General features: G+C 48.7%; 1 protein-coding gene across 1 annotated transcript in view; it reads left to right on the forward strand.

The window, feature by feature from the left end:
- Nucleotides 1-1,656: 1,656 nt before the first annotated feature.
- TMPRSS9 (transmembrane serine protease 9) overlaps nt 1,657-16,886 on the forward strand; it is a 56,346-nt gene continuing 41,116 nt past the window's right edge. Inside the window, exon 1 of the mRNA XM_043466081.1 lies at nt 1,657-1,762. Within this exon, the coding sequence (XP_043322016.1) occupies nt 1,662-1,762 (101 nt within the window). The 5' untranslated portion in view covers nt 1,657-1,661. The remainder of the gene's footprint in view (nt 1,763-16,886) is intronic.

The following is a 16,886-nucleotide window of genomic DNA, read 5'->3' on the forward strand; positions in this document are numbered from 1 at the left end:
ACTAACACAACATTGTAAATTATCCTCCAATTAAAAATAAATGGTTGCTGTTCTGTCATTAAGTTATATCTGACTCTGCGACTGCATGGACTGCATGCAGCACGCCAGGCTTCCCTGTCCTTTTCCATCTCCCGGACTTTTCTCAAACTCAGGTCCATTGAGTTGGTGATGCCATCCAATCATCTCATTTTCTGTCCTCCCCTTCTGCCCTCAATCTTTTCCAGCATCAGGGTCTTTTCCAATGAGTGGACTCTTTACATCAGGTGGCCCAAATATTGGAGCTTCAGCTTCAGTCCTCCCAATGAATATTCAGGGTTGCTTTCCATTAGGATTGACTCTCAAGAGTCTTCTCCAGCACTGCAATTTCAAAGCATCAATAAAGTGAAATATAAGTAAATAATAATGCAAATCCTTTGCTTAGCAAGAAGCTGGGCAAAGACAGGCAGCAGCCCCAGCCATTAAGATCCCTGCCTGTCCACGGGAGCACTGGGCTTCCCTTGTGGCTCAGCTGGTAAAGAATCCATCAGCAATGCGGAGAGCTGGGTTCGATCCCTGGGTTGAGAAGATCCCCTGGAGAAGGGAAATGCTACCCACCCCAGTATTCTGGCCTGGAGAATTCCATGGGGTCGCAAAGAGTCAAACACAACTGAGTGACTTTCACTTCACTCACTGCCCGTGGGAGCACTGGAGTATGTCAGCTGATGCCAGACCCTCCTTCAGGCTTCCAGGCCCAGCTCCTCCAGGCTCCCACCAGGCTGTACCTCTCACCACATCGACAGCAGCATCTAGTGTTTGAGCTAAGAAGCGGACCTGAGCACAGCAATTCTCTTCCACTAAGCAGACCAGATCTTGTGTATTTCTCATCTATCCACCTGCTCGTTCACTCACTGGTTCACCGCACGTCTGCTTTGCACCAAGTCCTCTGCTCAGGCCTGGGACATGTCTGTCTATGAAGGCAGTGTGTCCAAGGGTCAGCAAGGGAGCAGCCCCCAGCTCTATCCCTCGGGGGCAGGTGGCAGGGAAAGCTTCCTGGAGGAGGTGACCATCCAGCCTGAGGGACACTGGACAGTCTGTCTGGGGCTCTGATGGGGAGGTGACAGGAGGCTGGATTGTGGCCTGGAGAGGGGTGGGAGTTTCCAGCCAGGTGGGCAAGGTATATCACCTGCAGGTGAGGGGACTAAAGTTCTGGAAATCTCTGAGGCTGCTCTAAGGGAAGGAGGGAGTGGAGCCAGGGGTCAGGGGCTCCTCCTGTGGAGCTCCAAGGGGAATGCACCCAGTTCTAGCCTAAGGGATTAGGGACTATGGTTGGTAACTGTGCCCACGAACCACCACGCTAAAGCAAGCTGTCAGGTACGCAGGGACCTTGGACCAAGTATATAGGAGCTCTCCAAACTATGTTCAGGAATCTTTCAAAACTCTGAAACCATTTTACAATGTAGAAGTTCCTTTAATAAACTACCCTGGATAGTCACATACACACCCCTCCCCCCAGCTCTCTGCTGTCCTCCGCTGCCCTCTGTCCCAGGTCACCTGCCCACGTGGGCTCACCTGCGGAGGCCACACCCTCTACCTCCGCGGCACTGGCTTCCCCAGCTCCCAGAGAATCCGAGGGGCCAGAACCCGGAGCCCCCACTCCCTCCCTCCGCCGGCCCAGCTCCTTCATGGGATCCACCTGGGCTCCTGACCAGGTGCGCAGGACGGCCCACACCCAGTTGTCCTTTCGGAGCCTCGGGGAGTCGGGAGAGGCGCGGGTGGGTCTCAGGTGAGCAGGGGAAGGGGTGCCGCGTTGGGGACAGTGATGGGGAGGGGTGCCGCGTGGGGGGCGGTGATGGGGGGAGGGGTACTTTGGGGGCCTGTGATGTAGGAGGAGGGCGGCCAGCCCAGGAGTTGCCCGGGTCGGGGGAAGGCGGTGCTCCCACCTGGTGCCGCCCCCAGGCCCGCCCCATCCCCGAGGCCGCTGGAGTCCCGGTGGGTTGTGGAGGGAGCCGCCGGGTCGCGCTGTGCAGCCTCGGGCTGAGAGCGGTGAGTCTGGGGCCTCCCGATATGAGGTGGCCGCCCTCTCCCCACGCCTGGGTTCAGGCTGTATAGACGGAGCAGGTGCGGTGCCGATGCGGCCCAGCTTGTGTAGACGCCCTCGGGGAGTGTGAATGAGGCCTTGCTCTGCAGACGCGGCCGGGGGCCCTGTGTGTTTCCCGATCCCGAGGGCTCCCTGTGCCCAGAGGCTGCTCTCCTGCCTTCCCACCATTAGCTCGAGGAAACCCGCGTGGGGGCGTGGGAATGGGGCGGCAGAAAACGGGGTGCGGGAGCAGCGACGGGGAGGTCTCCGGGGGTTTGGGGAGGGTCTCTCGGCTCTCCTCCCTGTGGCTTCTTTCAGCCAGTCCCTTGCTAGGGCGTGAAAAACCGACCAGGATTTGGAGTGGGGTGCTCACAAGGCCTGCGTTTCGAATGGGGTCGTAGTCAGTTACCTGCGGCACGCGTGGTGTGTGAGCCGATTGTGCATAATTGTGTGGTCTCAAGCGTGGGGTTGCCTGTACGTTGCCTGTCTGTGTGACCGTGACTGCACTGTGAGATCCTGTATGATTTTGTGGGTGGTTGTGTGTGTGGACCCCCTCCCAGTTTGCTTGTCTGGGAAGTGGGGATGGAGTCCCTGGGACCCCCCAGGATGCCACGTGTAGCCCTCCTGTCCCACCAAATAGCCAGTCAGGTGTTTTGATTCATTGTGATCTGATCAGGTAAAGAGTCTGCCTGCAATACGGAAGACCTAGGTTCGATACCTGGGTTGGGAAGATCCCCTGGAGAAGGAAATGGCAACCCGCTCCAGTATTCTTGCCTGGAAAATCCCATGGATGGAGGAGCCTGGCGGGCTACATTTCATGGGGTCACAAAGTCGGACATGACTGAGCGACTTCACTCTCCCTGTTTCTTAAGTGTTGCTACTGATGCGCCTGCAGTGAGGGACTGGAGGGGCGGACCCCACAGCCCACCAGAGAGGACATGTGTGTGTGTTCAAGGCAGGATTCTCAAAGTTCAGAGTGTAAAGTGTGGAACTGGAAGAGCCTCAGAGGGAGGCGAGCTGGGTGGCCTTTGGTTAAGTCTGGGCACCCCACTCGGCACAGGATTCATGGAGAAATGTCTGCTCCTGGTACCACAGACATGGGTGGCAGGAAAGAGACCCTGGGGGGAGCCCACAGCCACACACAGGTGTGTGTCCTTCCTGAAGGAGGATGTGAGGGTCTGGGCATCTGCTTCCATCCGTGGAGTCCAGGAAAGAGAGAGAAACCAGCGGCAAGGAGGCGGGAAGTGCCTGTGGGTCTGTGGCTGGCTCCAGGGGAGCTGGGGCCTGGACCCGGTCGCTTCCCCCTCTCACATCTCTTCCTGCCCTGGGGCATGGTTCAGAGTTCTCCGTCCCTGTTCCCATGGCTCACCTGCTCTACCTTTCTGCAGGGTCCTGGGGAGCCATGCGCATTTCGTGATAGAGACCCACCAACAGAGTGGGGGAAATTCCTGAATTCCATGTACTCTGTGTGTGTGTAGACAGGGGGTGGGGGAAGGAGACAGACACCTATAGAAACACAGAGGTTCAGAGACAGAGACGTGGAGAGGCAGAGATAGAGACAAAGAGATACAGAGGTAGAGAAAGAGGGAGAGAATGACAGAGACAGATAAGAGCTGTCTCTTCAAGCCACAGTGTCCTCATCTATAAAGTGGGGATACTCCTGCTGGCCCCCTCCCCGTGGGGGTGCTGGGAGGCCGAATTAATTAACTTGAGGCTGTGAGCCCCACACAGATCTTAGGCACCACCTTTCCGCTCCTGGCTGCTTCTCTTTGGTCATAAGCACATCACATGGGTGTAACAGTGGGACCAGGGAAACAGCTGTTCCCCATTATCTGAATATGCGTGGCTCTCGAGTAAAGCAGAGGTTAACGTGTTCCGGGTGGCTGGCTCATGTCTACATCAGGCTTTGCTGTTTTCCCCACTCTACCTCTATTAACTAAGAAAGGTGATTTCAGAATCCTGTTCATTGTGAAGATGGCACAGGGTCCCGGTACACCCTTCACCCAGTGCCTCCTAGTGTTCAAACCTTGCATTGCCATAGCATAGTGATTAAAACTAAAAAAACTGACATTAGGGACCATCCTTGGTCTTCCCAGGTGGCGCTAGTGGTAAAATACCTGCCTGCCAATGCAGGAGATGTAAAAGACATGGGTTCAATACTGTGGAGGATAGCATGGCAGTCGAGTCCAGTATTCTTGCCTGGAGAATCGCATGGACAGAGGAGCCTGGCCGGCTATAGTCCATAGGGTCACAGAGTCAGACACAACTGAAGAGACTTATTATGCATGCCTTGGTGGACCAGGGGGTAAGACTCTGCACTCCCACTGAAGGGTGCATGGGTTTGATCCCTGGTCGGGGAACTAAGATCCTACATGCTGTACAGTGTGGCCAAAAGAAAAAAAAAAAAAAAAGAAATTGACATTAAAATGAACATAAACACTTGTAATCAATTTTGCCTAGATTTCCCTGGGTTTTGCACTAATGACCTTTCTCTGTTCTGGTATTTAATCTGAGATTCCCCACTGCACTGAAAACCTGTACTTGTTTTAACTATACAAGTCACAAGTGATTGGAAGTTTCTTTTTTTCATGTACATGTCTGTATCTGTTTCCCTGGGTATCACCCATGTTTATCAGCTTCTTGCCTCAACCGCCCCCCCTCCACCCACAGGCTCTCTGACTCCCCTTTCCTCTGTGCTCATTAAAAAGCTACAAAAACATGAGATATCATCACCGCAAATAGTTCTCTCACAAACACCTCTTCCTATGAAAACCTAACAAAAAGTCCACAGACAAAAAGGGGGAAAAAAAAAAGACCAAGCTTATTAAATTTCCTAAAGGCTCGCTGAGTGATTGATTTCATGAGGTTGGGGCAGTCGGGGAGGGGCGGTGTCCTGGCTGGACGTGAGCCTGCCGAGTGGAGTCAGGTAGAGAAACAGGAGAGGTTGCAATGCAGATGAGAGAAGCCTGTTGTATAGATCAGTGCTGGCTGCCGTGGAGGCAAAGAGGGAAGACCAACGGGATGGAAGACTGTCTTGGATGAGTGGCAAGAAAAAAGTTACAGAGAGAGGTGGGCAAAGAGTTGAGAGGGAAGAGGGGAAGAAATGCAGGAGCCCGGGAGCAAAGCTGGGGTGAGGTTTGGGTTTTTGCTGAAGTTTTTGTTTTCGTTTTTTTTTTAATTTTTATTTTTTGGCTGCACCACAGGACATGTGGGATTTTAGTTCCCTGACCAGGGATTGAACCTACACCTCCTGCATTAGAAGGGCAGAGTCCTAAGCACTGGACCACCAGGGAAATCCCAAGACTTAGCTAAGTTGATAGTTGACTCTGCTTGGAAAAAAGTGACCCCAAGCCCCTCATTTCGTCTTGGAGAGGCTGAGTTATGGTTTGAACCGACGAGATGTAATTGGCAAAGGAGGGACTTCCCTGGTGATCCAGTGGTTAAGACTCTATGCTACCAATGCAGGGTGCCCGGGTTCCATACCTGGTCAGGGAACTAGGTCCCATAGGCTAAACCAAAGATCCCACATGCTTTAAGTAAAACCTGGTGCAGCCAAATTAAAAAAAAAACACAAGATGAAGATTCACAGCAGAATGGCGTGGAACACCAAGAAAACAATGTGTGGTTCCTGAGAAGGAAACCTGAAAGTCAGACAGAAAAGTCCTGGGCCCTGGAGTCTTGTGTATCAATTCTCAGTTGCTATGTAACAAATTCTCCCCAAAGTTCACACATGAAGACAAATGTTTATTGTTCCAGTTTCTCGGAGTGCTTTGTCTGGGGATTCTGGCTGAGAGTCCCTCATAAGGTTGCTGTCTCTGAAGGCCTGATGGGGACAGGGATTGGAGCTTCCAGGAAGCCCCTCACATGGCTCCTCCCCACCAGGACCTCCCACGGTGCTGCTTGAGCCTCCTTACTACATGGTGGCCAACTCCCCCAGAACAGGCAGGAGAAAGCCTCAGTACCTTTTACGACCTACTCAGAGGTCTCAGGCCATTGCTTTTGGTATTTTTATTCATTAGGCGTGAGTTAAGTCTAGTCCACACTCTAAGGGAAGTCACTAAGTCATGTCCAACTCTGCAACCCCATGGACTGCAGCACACCAGGCTCCCCTGTCCTTCACTATCTCCCGGAGTTTGCTCAAATTCATGTCCATTGAGTTGATGATGGCATCCAACCATCTCATCCTCTGTCACCCCATCTCCTCCTGCCTTCAGTCCTTCCCAGCATCAAGGTCTTTCATAATGAACCGGCTCTTCACATCAGGTGGCCCAAGTATTGGAGCTTCATCATCAGTCCTTCCAATGAATATTCAGGGAAGAGATTTAGGCTCCACCAAAGAGAAGAGTGGCAAGAAATCTGTGGACCTCCTTTAGAACCACCAGCCCCCCATGACCTTGGGCAAGTGTCCCAGTTCCTATGTGCCTCTGTTTCCTCTTCAGTCAGAATACACTGGTCTTGTGGGATGGTTGTGATCATAGATTAGGTAACACGTGTAAATATCATTTAGTGCAATGCCTGCCACATAGACTTCCCAGGTGGGCTCCCCACGTGCAGCTAGTGGTAAAGGACACAACTGCCAATGCAGGAGACACAGGGGACACGGGTTCAATCCCTGGGTTGGGAAGATCCCCCGGAGTAGGAAATGGCAACCCATTCCAGTATTCTTGCCTGGGAAAGAGGAGCATAGTGGGCTGTAGTCCATGGAGCTGCAAAGTTGGACACAACTGAGCAATTGAACACATGCATCTATCTGCCGTACATGCTTGGTGACTTACTGCAGGCATTTCCCCAGTGCACTTCCATTCTCTTGAGAAATTATGTATCACCTGGAGCGATCAAACTAGAACTCCCTGGCGCTCGAGGTCAGGGTGGAGAGTAGGATAACTTGCTTTCTTTGTACATTTTGGGCTGTGCTTGTTCTTGTCCTGGCTTCCTTTCCAGTGCTCAGCCTCTTCTTCCAAAGGGACTCCAGGCTCTACACATTGGCAGATACCACCTTACCTTCTACTGTCACTGGTGCAGTTTGGCACCGTTTGGGAGAAAACCCACACAGCAGGGGATGCAGAGGAGAAGTGGAGGTAATGGCCTTGAGGGTGTAGACAAGCTCACTGGATAGAAGGCACAGACCATGCAAAGTCCCTGGGGCAAGGCTGTGTCTGTGTGTTTGAGGAACAGTCAGGAGGCTGATGTGGCTGGAACAGGAGGAGGGAGCTGAGGACACACAGCAAAGAGTGGGTGGGGCCAGGTCACGAGGGGCTTATGCCCTGAGTGAGCGCCAGGTAGAAGTCTAGGACATGGCCTGGGTCAGGTTTCACCAGCCAGCCCTAGGACAAGGTCTGGGAGATCTCTGCTTAGCCCAGGGCAGTGGTGGTGCAGGTGGTAAAAAACCCACCTGCCAAAGCAGGAGACATAAGAGACATGGGTTCAATCCCTGGGTTGGGAAGATCTCCTGGAGGAGGAAATGGCAACCCACTCCAGTATTTTTGCCTAGAGAATCCCATGAACTGAGAAGCCTTGTAGGCTGCAGTCCATGGGATCGCAAAGAGTTGAACACAAATGAAGAGCTGCGGCTCCTGGGCTCTCGAGCACAGAATTGATTGTTGTGGCACCTGGGCTTAGCTGCTCCAAGGCATGTGGGATCTTCCTGGATCAGGGATCGAACCTGAGTCTCCTGCATTGGCAGGCGGATTCTTTACCACTGAGCCACCAGGAAAGCCCTAATGTGGACCATTTTTAATGTCTTCATTGAATTTGTTACAATGTTGCTTCTGTTTTATGTTTTGCTTTTTGGCTGCCAGGCATGTGGGATCTTAGCTCCCCAACCAGGGATCAACCCTGAGGCCCCTGCATTGGAAGGGGGAGTCCTAACCACTGCATCGCCAGGGAAATCCCCCATGTGCATTTTTAGAGGAGGCACTGACAACATTATCAGGCAGACTGGATGGAGGTTGCAAGAAAGGCCTCAGGAGGACCCCAGGCATTGGTGGTCTGAGTGATGTTGAGGATGGAGCTTCTGTCTGAGGCGGGGAAACCTGGGAAGAACAGATATTCTTGGGGCTGAGAAGGGCTGTCAGTTGGGTGGGCGTGTGTCAGACCCAGGACATTTGTCAGTCACTGGCTTGTGGTAACAAATAGCCACCAGTTTGGCCGCTTGAGGCGGCTCATGTCTATCATCTCCTGGTCTCTGTGGGTCAGGAGTCTGGGCATGGCTTAGCTGGGTCCCCTGCTCAGGGTCACACAAGGCTGCGGTCAGAAGGCTGGCTGGGCTGTGTTCTCATCTGAAGGCTGGATAGGGAAGGATCCCCTTCCTAACTGGTGCAGGTGACCAAGGGTCTGGCTGGCGGGCACCTCGGTTCCTAGAGGCACCCAGAGCTCCTTCCCACACAGGCTATTCCAATAAGCTCACCCTTTCAGCAAGCCAGCCAGGAAGGTCTTCAGTCTGCCAAGGTGGGAGTCTTATATAATTTAGTCTTAACTAAATGTGATATCACGTCTGCTGTATCCTACTGCCATTTTTTTTTCTTTTTGACCATGCAGCTCATGGGATCTGGTTCCCTGACCAAAGATTGAAACCAGACAGTGAAAGAGTGAAGTTCTAGCCATTGGACCACCAAGGAAGTCCCCATTTTGTTGTTATTGAGTTGCTAAGTCCTGTCTGACTTTTTGTGACCCCATGAACTGCAGCACGTCAGGCTTCCCTGTCCTTCACTATCTCCTGGAGTTTGTTCAAATTCATATCCATTGAATCGATGATGCTATTTAGCCATCTCATCCTCTGCCGCCCCCTTCTCCTCTTGCATTCAATCTTTCCCAGCATTAGAGTCTTTTCCAATGAGTTGGCTGTCTGCATCTGGTGGCCAAAGTATTGGAGCTTCAGCACCAGTCCTACCAGTGAATATTCAGGGTTGATTTCCTTTAGGATTGACTAGTTTAATCTCCTTGAAGTTCAAGGGATTCTTATGAGTCCTCATATCCTACTGCTTAGAAACTTAACACAAGTCCTGACCACACTCAAGGGGAGGTGATCACACAGGTGTGGGGGTCACCTCAGGTCATCTGGAAGGAGGTTCCAGAAGCCAACTCAAGTGGAGCATTCAGAAGATAAATCTGGCCTGGAGCTTGGAGATGTCAGGGTGTTATTAAAACCACAGACTGGATGGGATCACGGGGCAAGGTGCATATCTGCAGATAGTCCATGAAAATATTTCATATTCTTTAAATGGTCTATGTTTTTCTTTTGATTTTTTAAAATAACAGCTGTATAGAGATATAATTTCCATTTCATAAAGTTCACCAATGTAAACCAGTTCAGTGGTTTTAGATATCTTCACAAATATATGCAACCATCCCCACAATCAATTTTGGAACATTTTCTTTTAAAAAATTTTTTATTTATTTTTGTTTTTGGCTTTGACTTCACTGCTGTGTGGGCTTTTTTCTAGTTGTGGCGAGCAGGGGCTACACTTTAGTTGTGGTGCGAGGACTTGTCATTGCGATGGCCTGGAGAGCACAGTCTTTAAGAGTGCAGGGCTCATTGTGGTGCATGGGCTTAGCTGCTCTGAGGTATGTGGGATCTTCCCAACCCAGGGATGGAACTTGTGTCTCCTGCATTGGCAGGCAGATTCTCACCCACTGGACCACCAAGGAAGTCCCTAGAACATTTTCTTTTTTAATTTGTGAAGTCTACTTTTTAAACCTAAAAGCTTTTTGAAAATGAAAACTTGGTTGCTGACGTGCACAGACAGAAAATGAATAAGAGAGTGGAACTAAAAAACAAAATGAGGAAAAAGTCAGACGGTGCTATTGAATCGTGACCATCCTCTGGGGCCCAGACTAAGACACGGTAAGCAGGACCCTCACCTCCAGTCCAAAGTTTAAGGGAATGCCAAGAAGCTCAAGATCAAGAGAAATGATATCACAGTGCAATAATGGACACACCCAGTGAAAGCAGGAGAAAGCTTAAGAAGCAAAATATCCACATTTTAAGCAGAGATGACACACACAGGGCTGGGATGGGGAGGAAGAGAGGAAGGTGACTGAGTGAGTGCAGTGTGGGAGCCTGCCTTTATGTAAAATGTTGCTGTTTGATTGTTCATGGATTTCTTGGTGGTAATTTTGATTTTTCATTTCAGAAAATACTATTGATCTTTAAGGGCTTCCCAGGTGGTGCTAGTGGTAAAGAACCCGCTTGCCAATGCAGGAGATGCAAGAGATGTGGGTTCCATCTGTGGGTGGGGAAGACCCCCTGGAGGAGCGCATGGCAACCCACTCCAATACTCTTGCCTGGAGAATCCCCATGGACAGAGGAGCCTAGTGGGTATAGTCCCTGTATGAGGTCACAAAGAGTTGGACATGACTGAGCATACACATGGTTGATTTACAATGTTGTGTTAGTTTCAGGTGTAGAGCAAAGTGACCCAGTTATAAATACACATATATCCACTATTTTTTAGGTTCTGTTCCCATACAGGTCATTCAGTTCAGTTCAGTCGCTCAGTCGTGTCCGACTCTTTGTGACCCCATGAACCGCAGCACGCCAGGCCTCCCTGTCCATCAGCAACTCCCGGAGTCCACCCAAACACATGTCCATTGGGTCTGTGATGTCATCCAGCCATCTCACCCTCTGTCGTTCCCTTCTCCTCCTGCCCTCAATCTTTCCCAGCATCACGGTCTTTTCAAATGAGTCAGCTCTCCACATCAGGTGGCCAAAGTATTGGAGTTTCAGCTTCAACATCAGTCCCTCCAATGAACACCCAGGACTGATCTCCTTTAGGATGGACTGGTTGGATCACCTTGCAGCCCAAGGGACTCTCAAGAGTCTTTGCCAACACCACGGTTCAAAAGCATCAATTCTTCTGTGCTCAGCTTTCTTTATAGTCCAACTCTCACATCCATACATGACTACTGGAAAAACCATAGCCTTGACTAGATGGACCTTTGATGGCAAAGTAATGTCTCTGCTTTTAAATATGCTGTCTAGGTTGATCATAACTTTCCTCCCAAGGAGCAAGTGTCTTTTAATTTCATGGCTGCAATCACCATCCGCAGTGATTTTGGAGCCCAGAAAAATAAAGTCAGCCACTGTTTCCCCATCTATTTGCCATGAAGTGATGGAACCGGAGGCCATGATCTCAGTTTTCTGAATGTTGAGCTTTAAGCCAACTTTTTCACTCTCCTCTTTCACTTTCATCAAGAGGCTGTTCTTCACTTTCTGCATAAGGGTGGTGTCCTCTGCATATCTGAGGTTATTGATGTTTCTCCCGGCAATCTTGATTCCAGCTTGTGCTTCCTCCAGCCCAGTGTTTCTCATGATGAACTCTGCATATAAGTTAAATAAGCAGGGTGACAATATACAGCCTTGACATGTACTCCTTTTCCTATTCGGAACCAGTCTGTTGTTCCATGTCCAGTTCTAACTGTTGCTTCCTGACCTGCATACAGGTTTCTCAAGAGGCAGGTCTGAGACTGCCATCTCTGGTAGGCTGGTACTCCCATCTCTCTCAGAATTTTCCACAGTTTATTGTGATCCACACAGTCAAAGGCTTTGGCATAGTCAATAAAGCAGAAATAGATGTTTTTCTGGAACTCTCTTGCTTTGTCGATGATCCAGCAGATGTTGGCAATTTGATCTCTGGTTCCTCTGCCTTTTCTAAAACCTGCTTGAAAAAAATAAATAAATAAAACCTGCTTGAACATCTGGAATTTCACAGTTCACGTATTGCTGAAGCCTGGCTTGGAGAATTTTGAGCATAATACAGGTCATTACAGAGCATTAAGTGGAGTTCTCTGTGCTGCACAGAAGGTCCTTACTAGTTAATCTGCTTTCTGTGTAGTCACGTGTGTATGTCAGTCCCCACTGATCTCATTGACGGAGGAGGTGATTGGTGTCCCCTGAGGCTGTTGTCTCATCACCCCACCCCCGCTCGCCTGGCTCCTTCCTGGAGGCTCTGTGCGTGAGGTTCACTCTTGTTGGAAACAGGCTCGGGCAGGCATTTGAGAGGACAGACACTGTTCCTGCCTCATTCACGAGGACGGCTCAGTTCTTGGGGGACCCTGGCTGAGCCCTTCCGTGTGTGTGTGTGCATGTTCAGTTGTGTCTGACTCTCTGTGACCCCACAGACTGTAGTCCACCAGGCTCCTCTGTCCATGGGATTCTCCAAGCAAAAATACTGGAGTGCGTTGCCATCCCCTCCTCCAGGGGATCTTCCCGACCCAGAGATCAAACCTGCATCTCCTGCATTACCAAGAGCACCACCTGGAAAGCTCAAGCCCTTCCTTGGGAAGCCTCAGATGGCTCCAGACCCTCCCTGGCACATGAAGACAGAGGGGGAGTAGGGTGACCAAATGTCCTGATTTCCAGGTTTAATCTGGAAGAGCCCCAGGTGACCTGGGGTGATTTGTCACCCCATATTGGTCACCCCATCACTGCCTTGGTGGGGCGAGAGTCGAGCCGTGGGATGACAGTGGTATATATTCCAGGGAGGGGGCTGATGCAGCTGTGGGCTCAGCTGGAGACCTGGGTGCTGAGCTTCACAGTCTGGATCTGCAGTCTGTGGGTTCTGACAGTAGATTCTACAGCTTTTTCCTTTTTTTTTTTAATTTCTTTTTTTAACTTTTTTATTTTATATTGGAGTCTAGTTGATTGACAATATTTGGCTCAGTGGTAAAGAATCCACCTGCCAATGCAAGAGACTTAGGAGACTCGGGTTCAATCTCTGGGTTGAGAAGATCTCCTGGAGGAGGAAATGGCAACCCACTGCAGTATTCTTGCCTGGGAAATCCCATGGACAGAGGAGCCTGGTGGGCTACAGTCCAGAGGGTCGCAAAAAGTCAGACACGACTGAATGACTGTCACCAGTTGACCGAAATGTTGTGTTAGTTTTAGGTGTGCAGGAAAGTGATTCAGTTATACGTATACATATACCTATTCTTTTCTGAACTCTTTTTCCATTTAGGTTACTACATAATACTGAGTACAGTTCCCTGCACTACACAGTAGGTCTTTGTTGGTTATCCATTCTATTTTTTAAAGTGTGTCAATTTTTTAAATTGCACTAGAATTTATAATTTCATTTATTTTTGGCTGTGCTGGGTCTTCTCTAGTTGCAGCGAGCAGGGCATACTCTCTAGTTCTGGTGCTCAGGCTTCTCATTGCAGTGGCTTCTCTTGATAGGAGCACAGGCTGTAGGGTTGAAAGCTTCCGCAGTTGTGGCTCAGGGGCTTATTGCGGCTCGGCATGTGGGATCTTCCCGGACCAGGGATTGAATCCATGTCCCCTGCATTGGCAGGCAGATTTTCATCCACTGTACCACCAGGGAAGTCCACATGTATCTATTCTTTTACAAATTCTCTACCCATTTAGATTGTTATATAATATTGAGCAGAGTTCCCTGTCCTCTACCACAGGTCCTTGTTGGTTATCCATTCTATTTTTTAAAATATTATTTACTTATTTGGCTGCACAGGGTCTTAGTTGTGGCATGAGAACTCTCAGTTGTGGCATGTGGGATCTAGTTCCTGGACCAGAGATCACACCGGGGCCCCCTGCATTGGGAGCATGGAGTCCCAGCCACTGGACCACCAGGGAAGTCCCCTATGTAGTCCAAATATAGCAGTGTGTACATATCAATCCTGAACTCCCTGACTATCCCTCCTCCCCAGCCCTTTCCTTCTCCATCCCTGTGTCTGGCTCACGTTTCGGGTCTCAGAGCCAGTGAGGATCCTTTTGGAAGTTTTCAAGGATCATTCCTGTAACTGGGGATGGCATCTCCCACCTACTCATTTCTCTTGCTTCACTGCCTCGGAGTCGTTCTTAAGATCTATCTGCCTGGGGTGTTTTCAGGTATCTCTCAAGCCCAGGTGGTAACTTATCCCCCAAAGTTGCTTTTAGAAAACTAAATTAGGCTTCATCCTGTCAAGGGTGCTCTCTCAGCCCGAGGTCACCGAGTGGAGCCAGCAGTCTCCTGTTCTCTCTTATCTTCCCTCCTTCTGCTCCGCTTTTGTATTCCACCCCTGATCTTTGCAAAAAATAAAAATGAAGCCAATTCTAGAAGATATTTGGCTGTCTGAGATTAGGGGCTCGAAGGATCTTCTTGATCTTCCACCCCCTTTGCCTCTGTCCTCAGTGAAACACCTGCTTGTCCCAGCCAGGCTGTCTCCATTACATCTGAGTGAAAGGGAGGAGAGACATCCAAACAGCTTTGTTTTTTGATCTACCCAGCCCCAAATAATTTGTCTAAGCTGACTTTTTAAAAAATCCTAAATGGACTTTACATCTTTTTTTTTTTCTTGACTGAACAGTGCAGTATATGGAATCTTAGTTCCCCAACCAGGATAGAACCCATGCCTCCCTTGCAGTGGAAGCACAGAGTCCTAACCACTGGACCACCAGGGAAATTCCCTGGACTTTACATCTTGCTCAGAACTTTATTTCAATTTAGATATATGGGTATTTAGGGAAAGCTGGGTTTCAAATAGACTTTACATGATGACTGAAGACAGAAAATTCACTGGCGATCAATCCCACCTTCAATTTTTATGCCTCAACCTTATATGGAGAGGACTTCCTGGTGGTCCAGTGGCTAAGACTCTGTGCTCCCAGTGCCGGGGGCTGGGGTTTGATCCCTGGTCAGGGAGCTAGATCCTGCATGCTGCATCTAAGACCTGGAGCCGCCAAATAAATCATTTAAAAAATTATATAGAAGATAAATCAACCCAGAGATGTTGCAACATGGAGAGCTTTGTTCCACTTTTTGCAGAGCTAATCAGCAGTCACCCGTTTCTCCTTTGGTAAAACTGTCAGCTTTTCACTTAAGCAATAAACACATTTTTAGGACTTCCCTGTTGGTCCAGTGGTTAAGACTCCACACTCCCAATTCAGGAGGTCCAGGTATAATCCCTGATCAGGGAACTAGATCCCAGATGTTGCAACTAAGACCTGGTACAACCAAATAAATAAAAATTTAAAATATTTTTTAAAAGTAAAGAAACAAACACGTTTTCTGTGCCAACCATTTGCAAAGACTTGGCAGGGAGATGAGGTAAGAGACAGGTGTGGAGGGTCCAGGTCTGTCCTTGAGGAGTTGATGAGAGTCTGGAAATTTCTCTGAACTGGGTGTACCCACCTGGTACATCTTCACATCAGGTGGCCAAAGTATTGGTGCTTCAGCATCAGTCCTTCCAATGAATATTCAGGGTTGATTTCCTTTAGGATTGACTGGTTTGATCTCCTTACTGTCCAGTGGACTCTCAGGGGTCTCCTCCAGCACCACAGTTCAAAAGCATCAATTTTTCTGTGCTCAGCCTTCTTTATGGTCCAGCTCTCACCTCTGTATATGACTACTGGAAAAATCATAGCTTTGACTAGATGGACCTTTGTTGGTCAAGTGATGTCTTTGATTTTTAATATGCTATCTAGGCTGGTCAAAGCTTTTCTGCCAAGGAGCAAAGCATCTTTTAATTTCATGGCTGCGGTCACCATCTGCAGTGATTTCAGAGCCCAAGAAAATAAGGTTTGTCACTCTTTCCATTTTTTCCCCATTTATTTGCCAGGAAGTGATGGGACTAGATGCCATGATCTTAGTTTTTTGAATGTTGAGCCAGCTTTTTTTTTTTTTTTTTAAGCCAGCTTTTTCATGGTCCTCTTTCACCTTCATCAAGAGGCTCTTTAGTTCCTCTTCATTTTCTGCCATTAGGGTGGTACCATCTGCACATCTGAGGTGTTGATATTTCTCCCAGCAATCTTGATTCCAGCTTGCGATTCACCCAGCCTGGCTTTTCACATGATGTACTCTACATGTAAGATAAATAAGCAGGGTGACAACATATAACCTTGAGGTACTCCTTTCCCAATTTTGGATCAGTCTGTTGTTCCATAACAGGTTCTACCTGTTGCTTCTTGACCTGCATACAGGTTTCTCAGGAGGCAGGTAAGGTGGTCTGGTATTCCCATCTCTTTAAGAATTTTCCACAGTTTGTTGTGATCCACAGAGTCAAAGGCTTTAGCATAGTCAATGAAGCAGAAGTAAATGTTTTTCTGAAATTCTCTTGCTTTTTCTATGATCCAGCAGATGTTGGCAATTTGATCTCTGGATCTTCTGCCTTTTTTAAATCCAGCTTGAACACCTGAAGTTCTTGGTTCACATACTGTTGAAGCTTAGCTTGAAGGAATTTGAGCATTACTTTGCTAGCATGTGAAATGAGTGCAATTGTGTGGTAGTTTGAGCATTCTTTGGCATTGCCCTTCTTTGGGATTGGAATGAAAACTAACCTTTTCCAGTCCTGTGGCCACTGCTGAGTTTTCTAAATTTGCTGGCTTATTGAGTGCGGCATTTTAACAGCATCATCTTTTAGGATTTGAAATAGCTCAGCTGGAATTCCATCAGCTCCACTAGTTTTGTTGGTAGTAATGTTTTGTAAGGCCCATTTGACTTCACACTCCAGGCATCTGGCTCTGGGTGAGTGACCACACCATCGTGGTTGTCTAGGTCATTAAGACCTTTTTTTGTATAGTTCTTCTGTGTATTCTTGCCACCTCTTCTTAATATCTTTTGCTTCTGTTAGGTCTATACCATTTCTGTCCTTTGTTGTGCCCATCTTTGCATGAAATGTTCTCTTGGTATCTCAGTTTTCTTGAAGAGATCTCTAGTCTTTCCCATTTTACTGTTTTTCTCTATTTCTTTGCATTGTTCACTTAAGAAGATGGGTTTCTTATCTCTCCTTGCTATTCTCTGGAACTTTGCATTCAGATGGGTATATTTTTCCTTTTCTCCTTTGCCTTTCGCTTCTCTTCTTTTCTCAGCTATTTGTAAAGCCTCCTCAGACAACCATT

The sequence above is a fragment of the Cervus canadensis genome, chromosome 4, assembly GCF_019320065.1.
Source record: "Cervus canadensis isolate Bull #8, Minnesota chromosome 4, ASM1932006v1, whole genome shotgun sequence".
Lineage (NCBI taxonomy): Eukaryota > Metazoa > Chordata > Mammalia > Artiodactyla > Cervidae > Cervus > Cervus canadensis.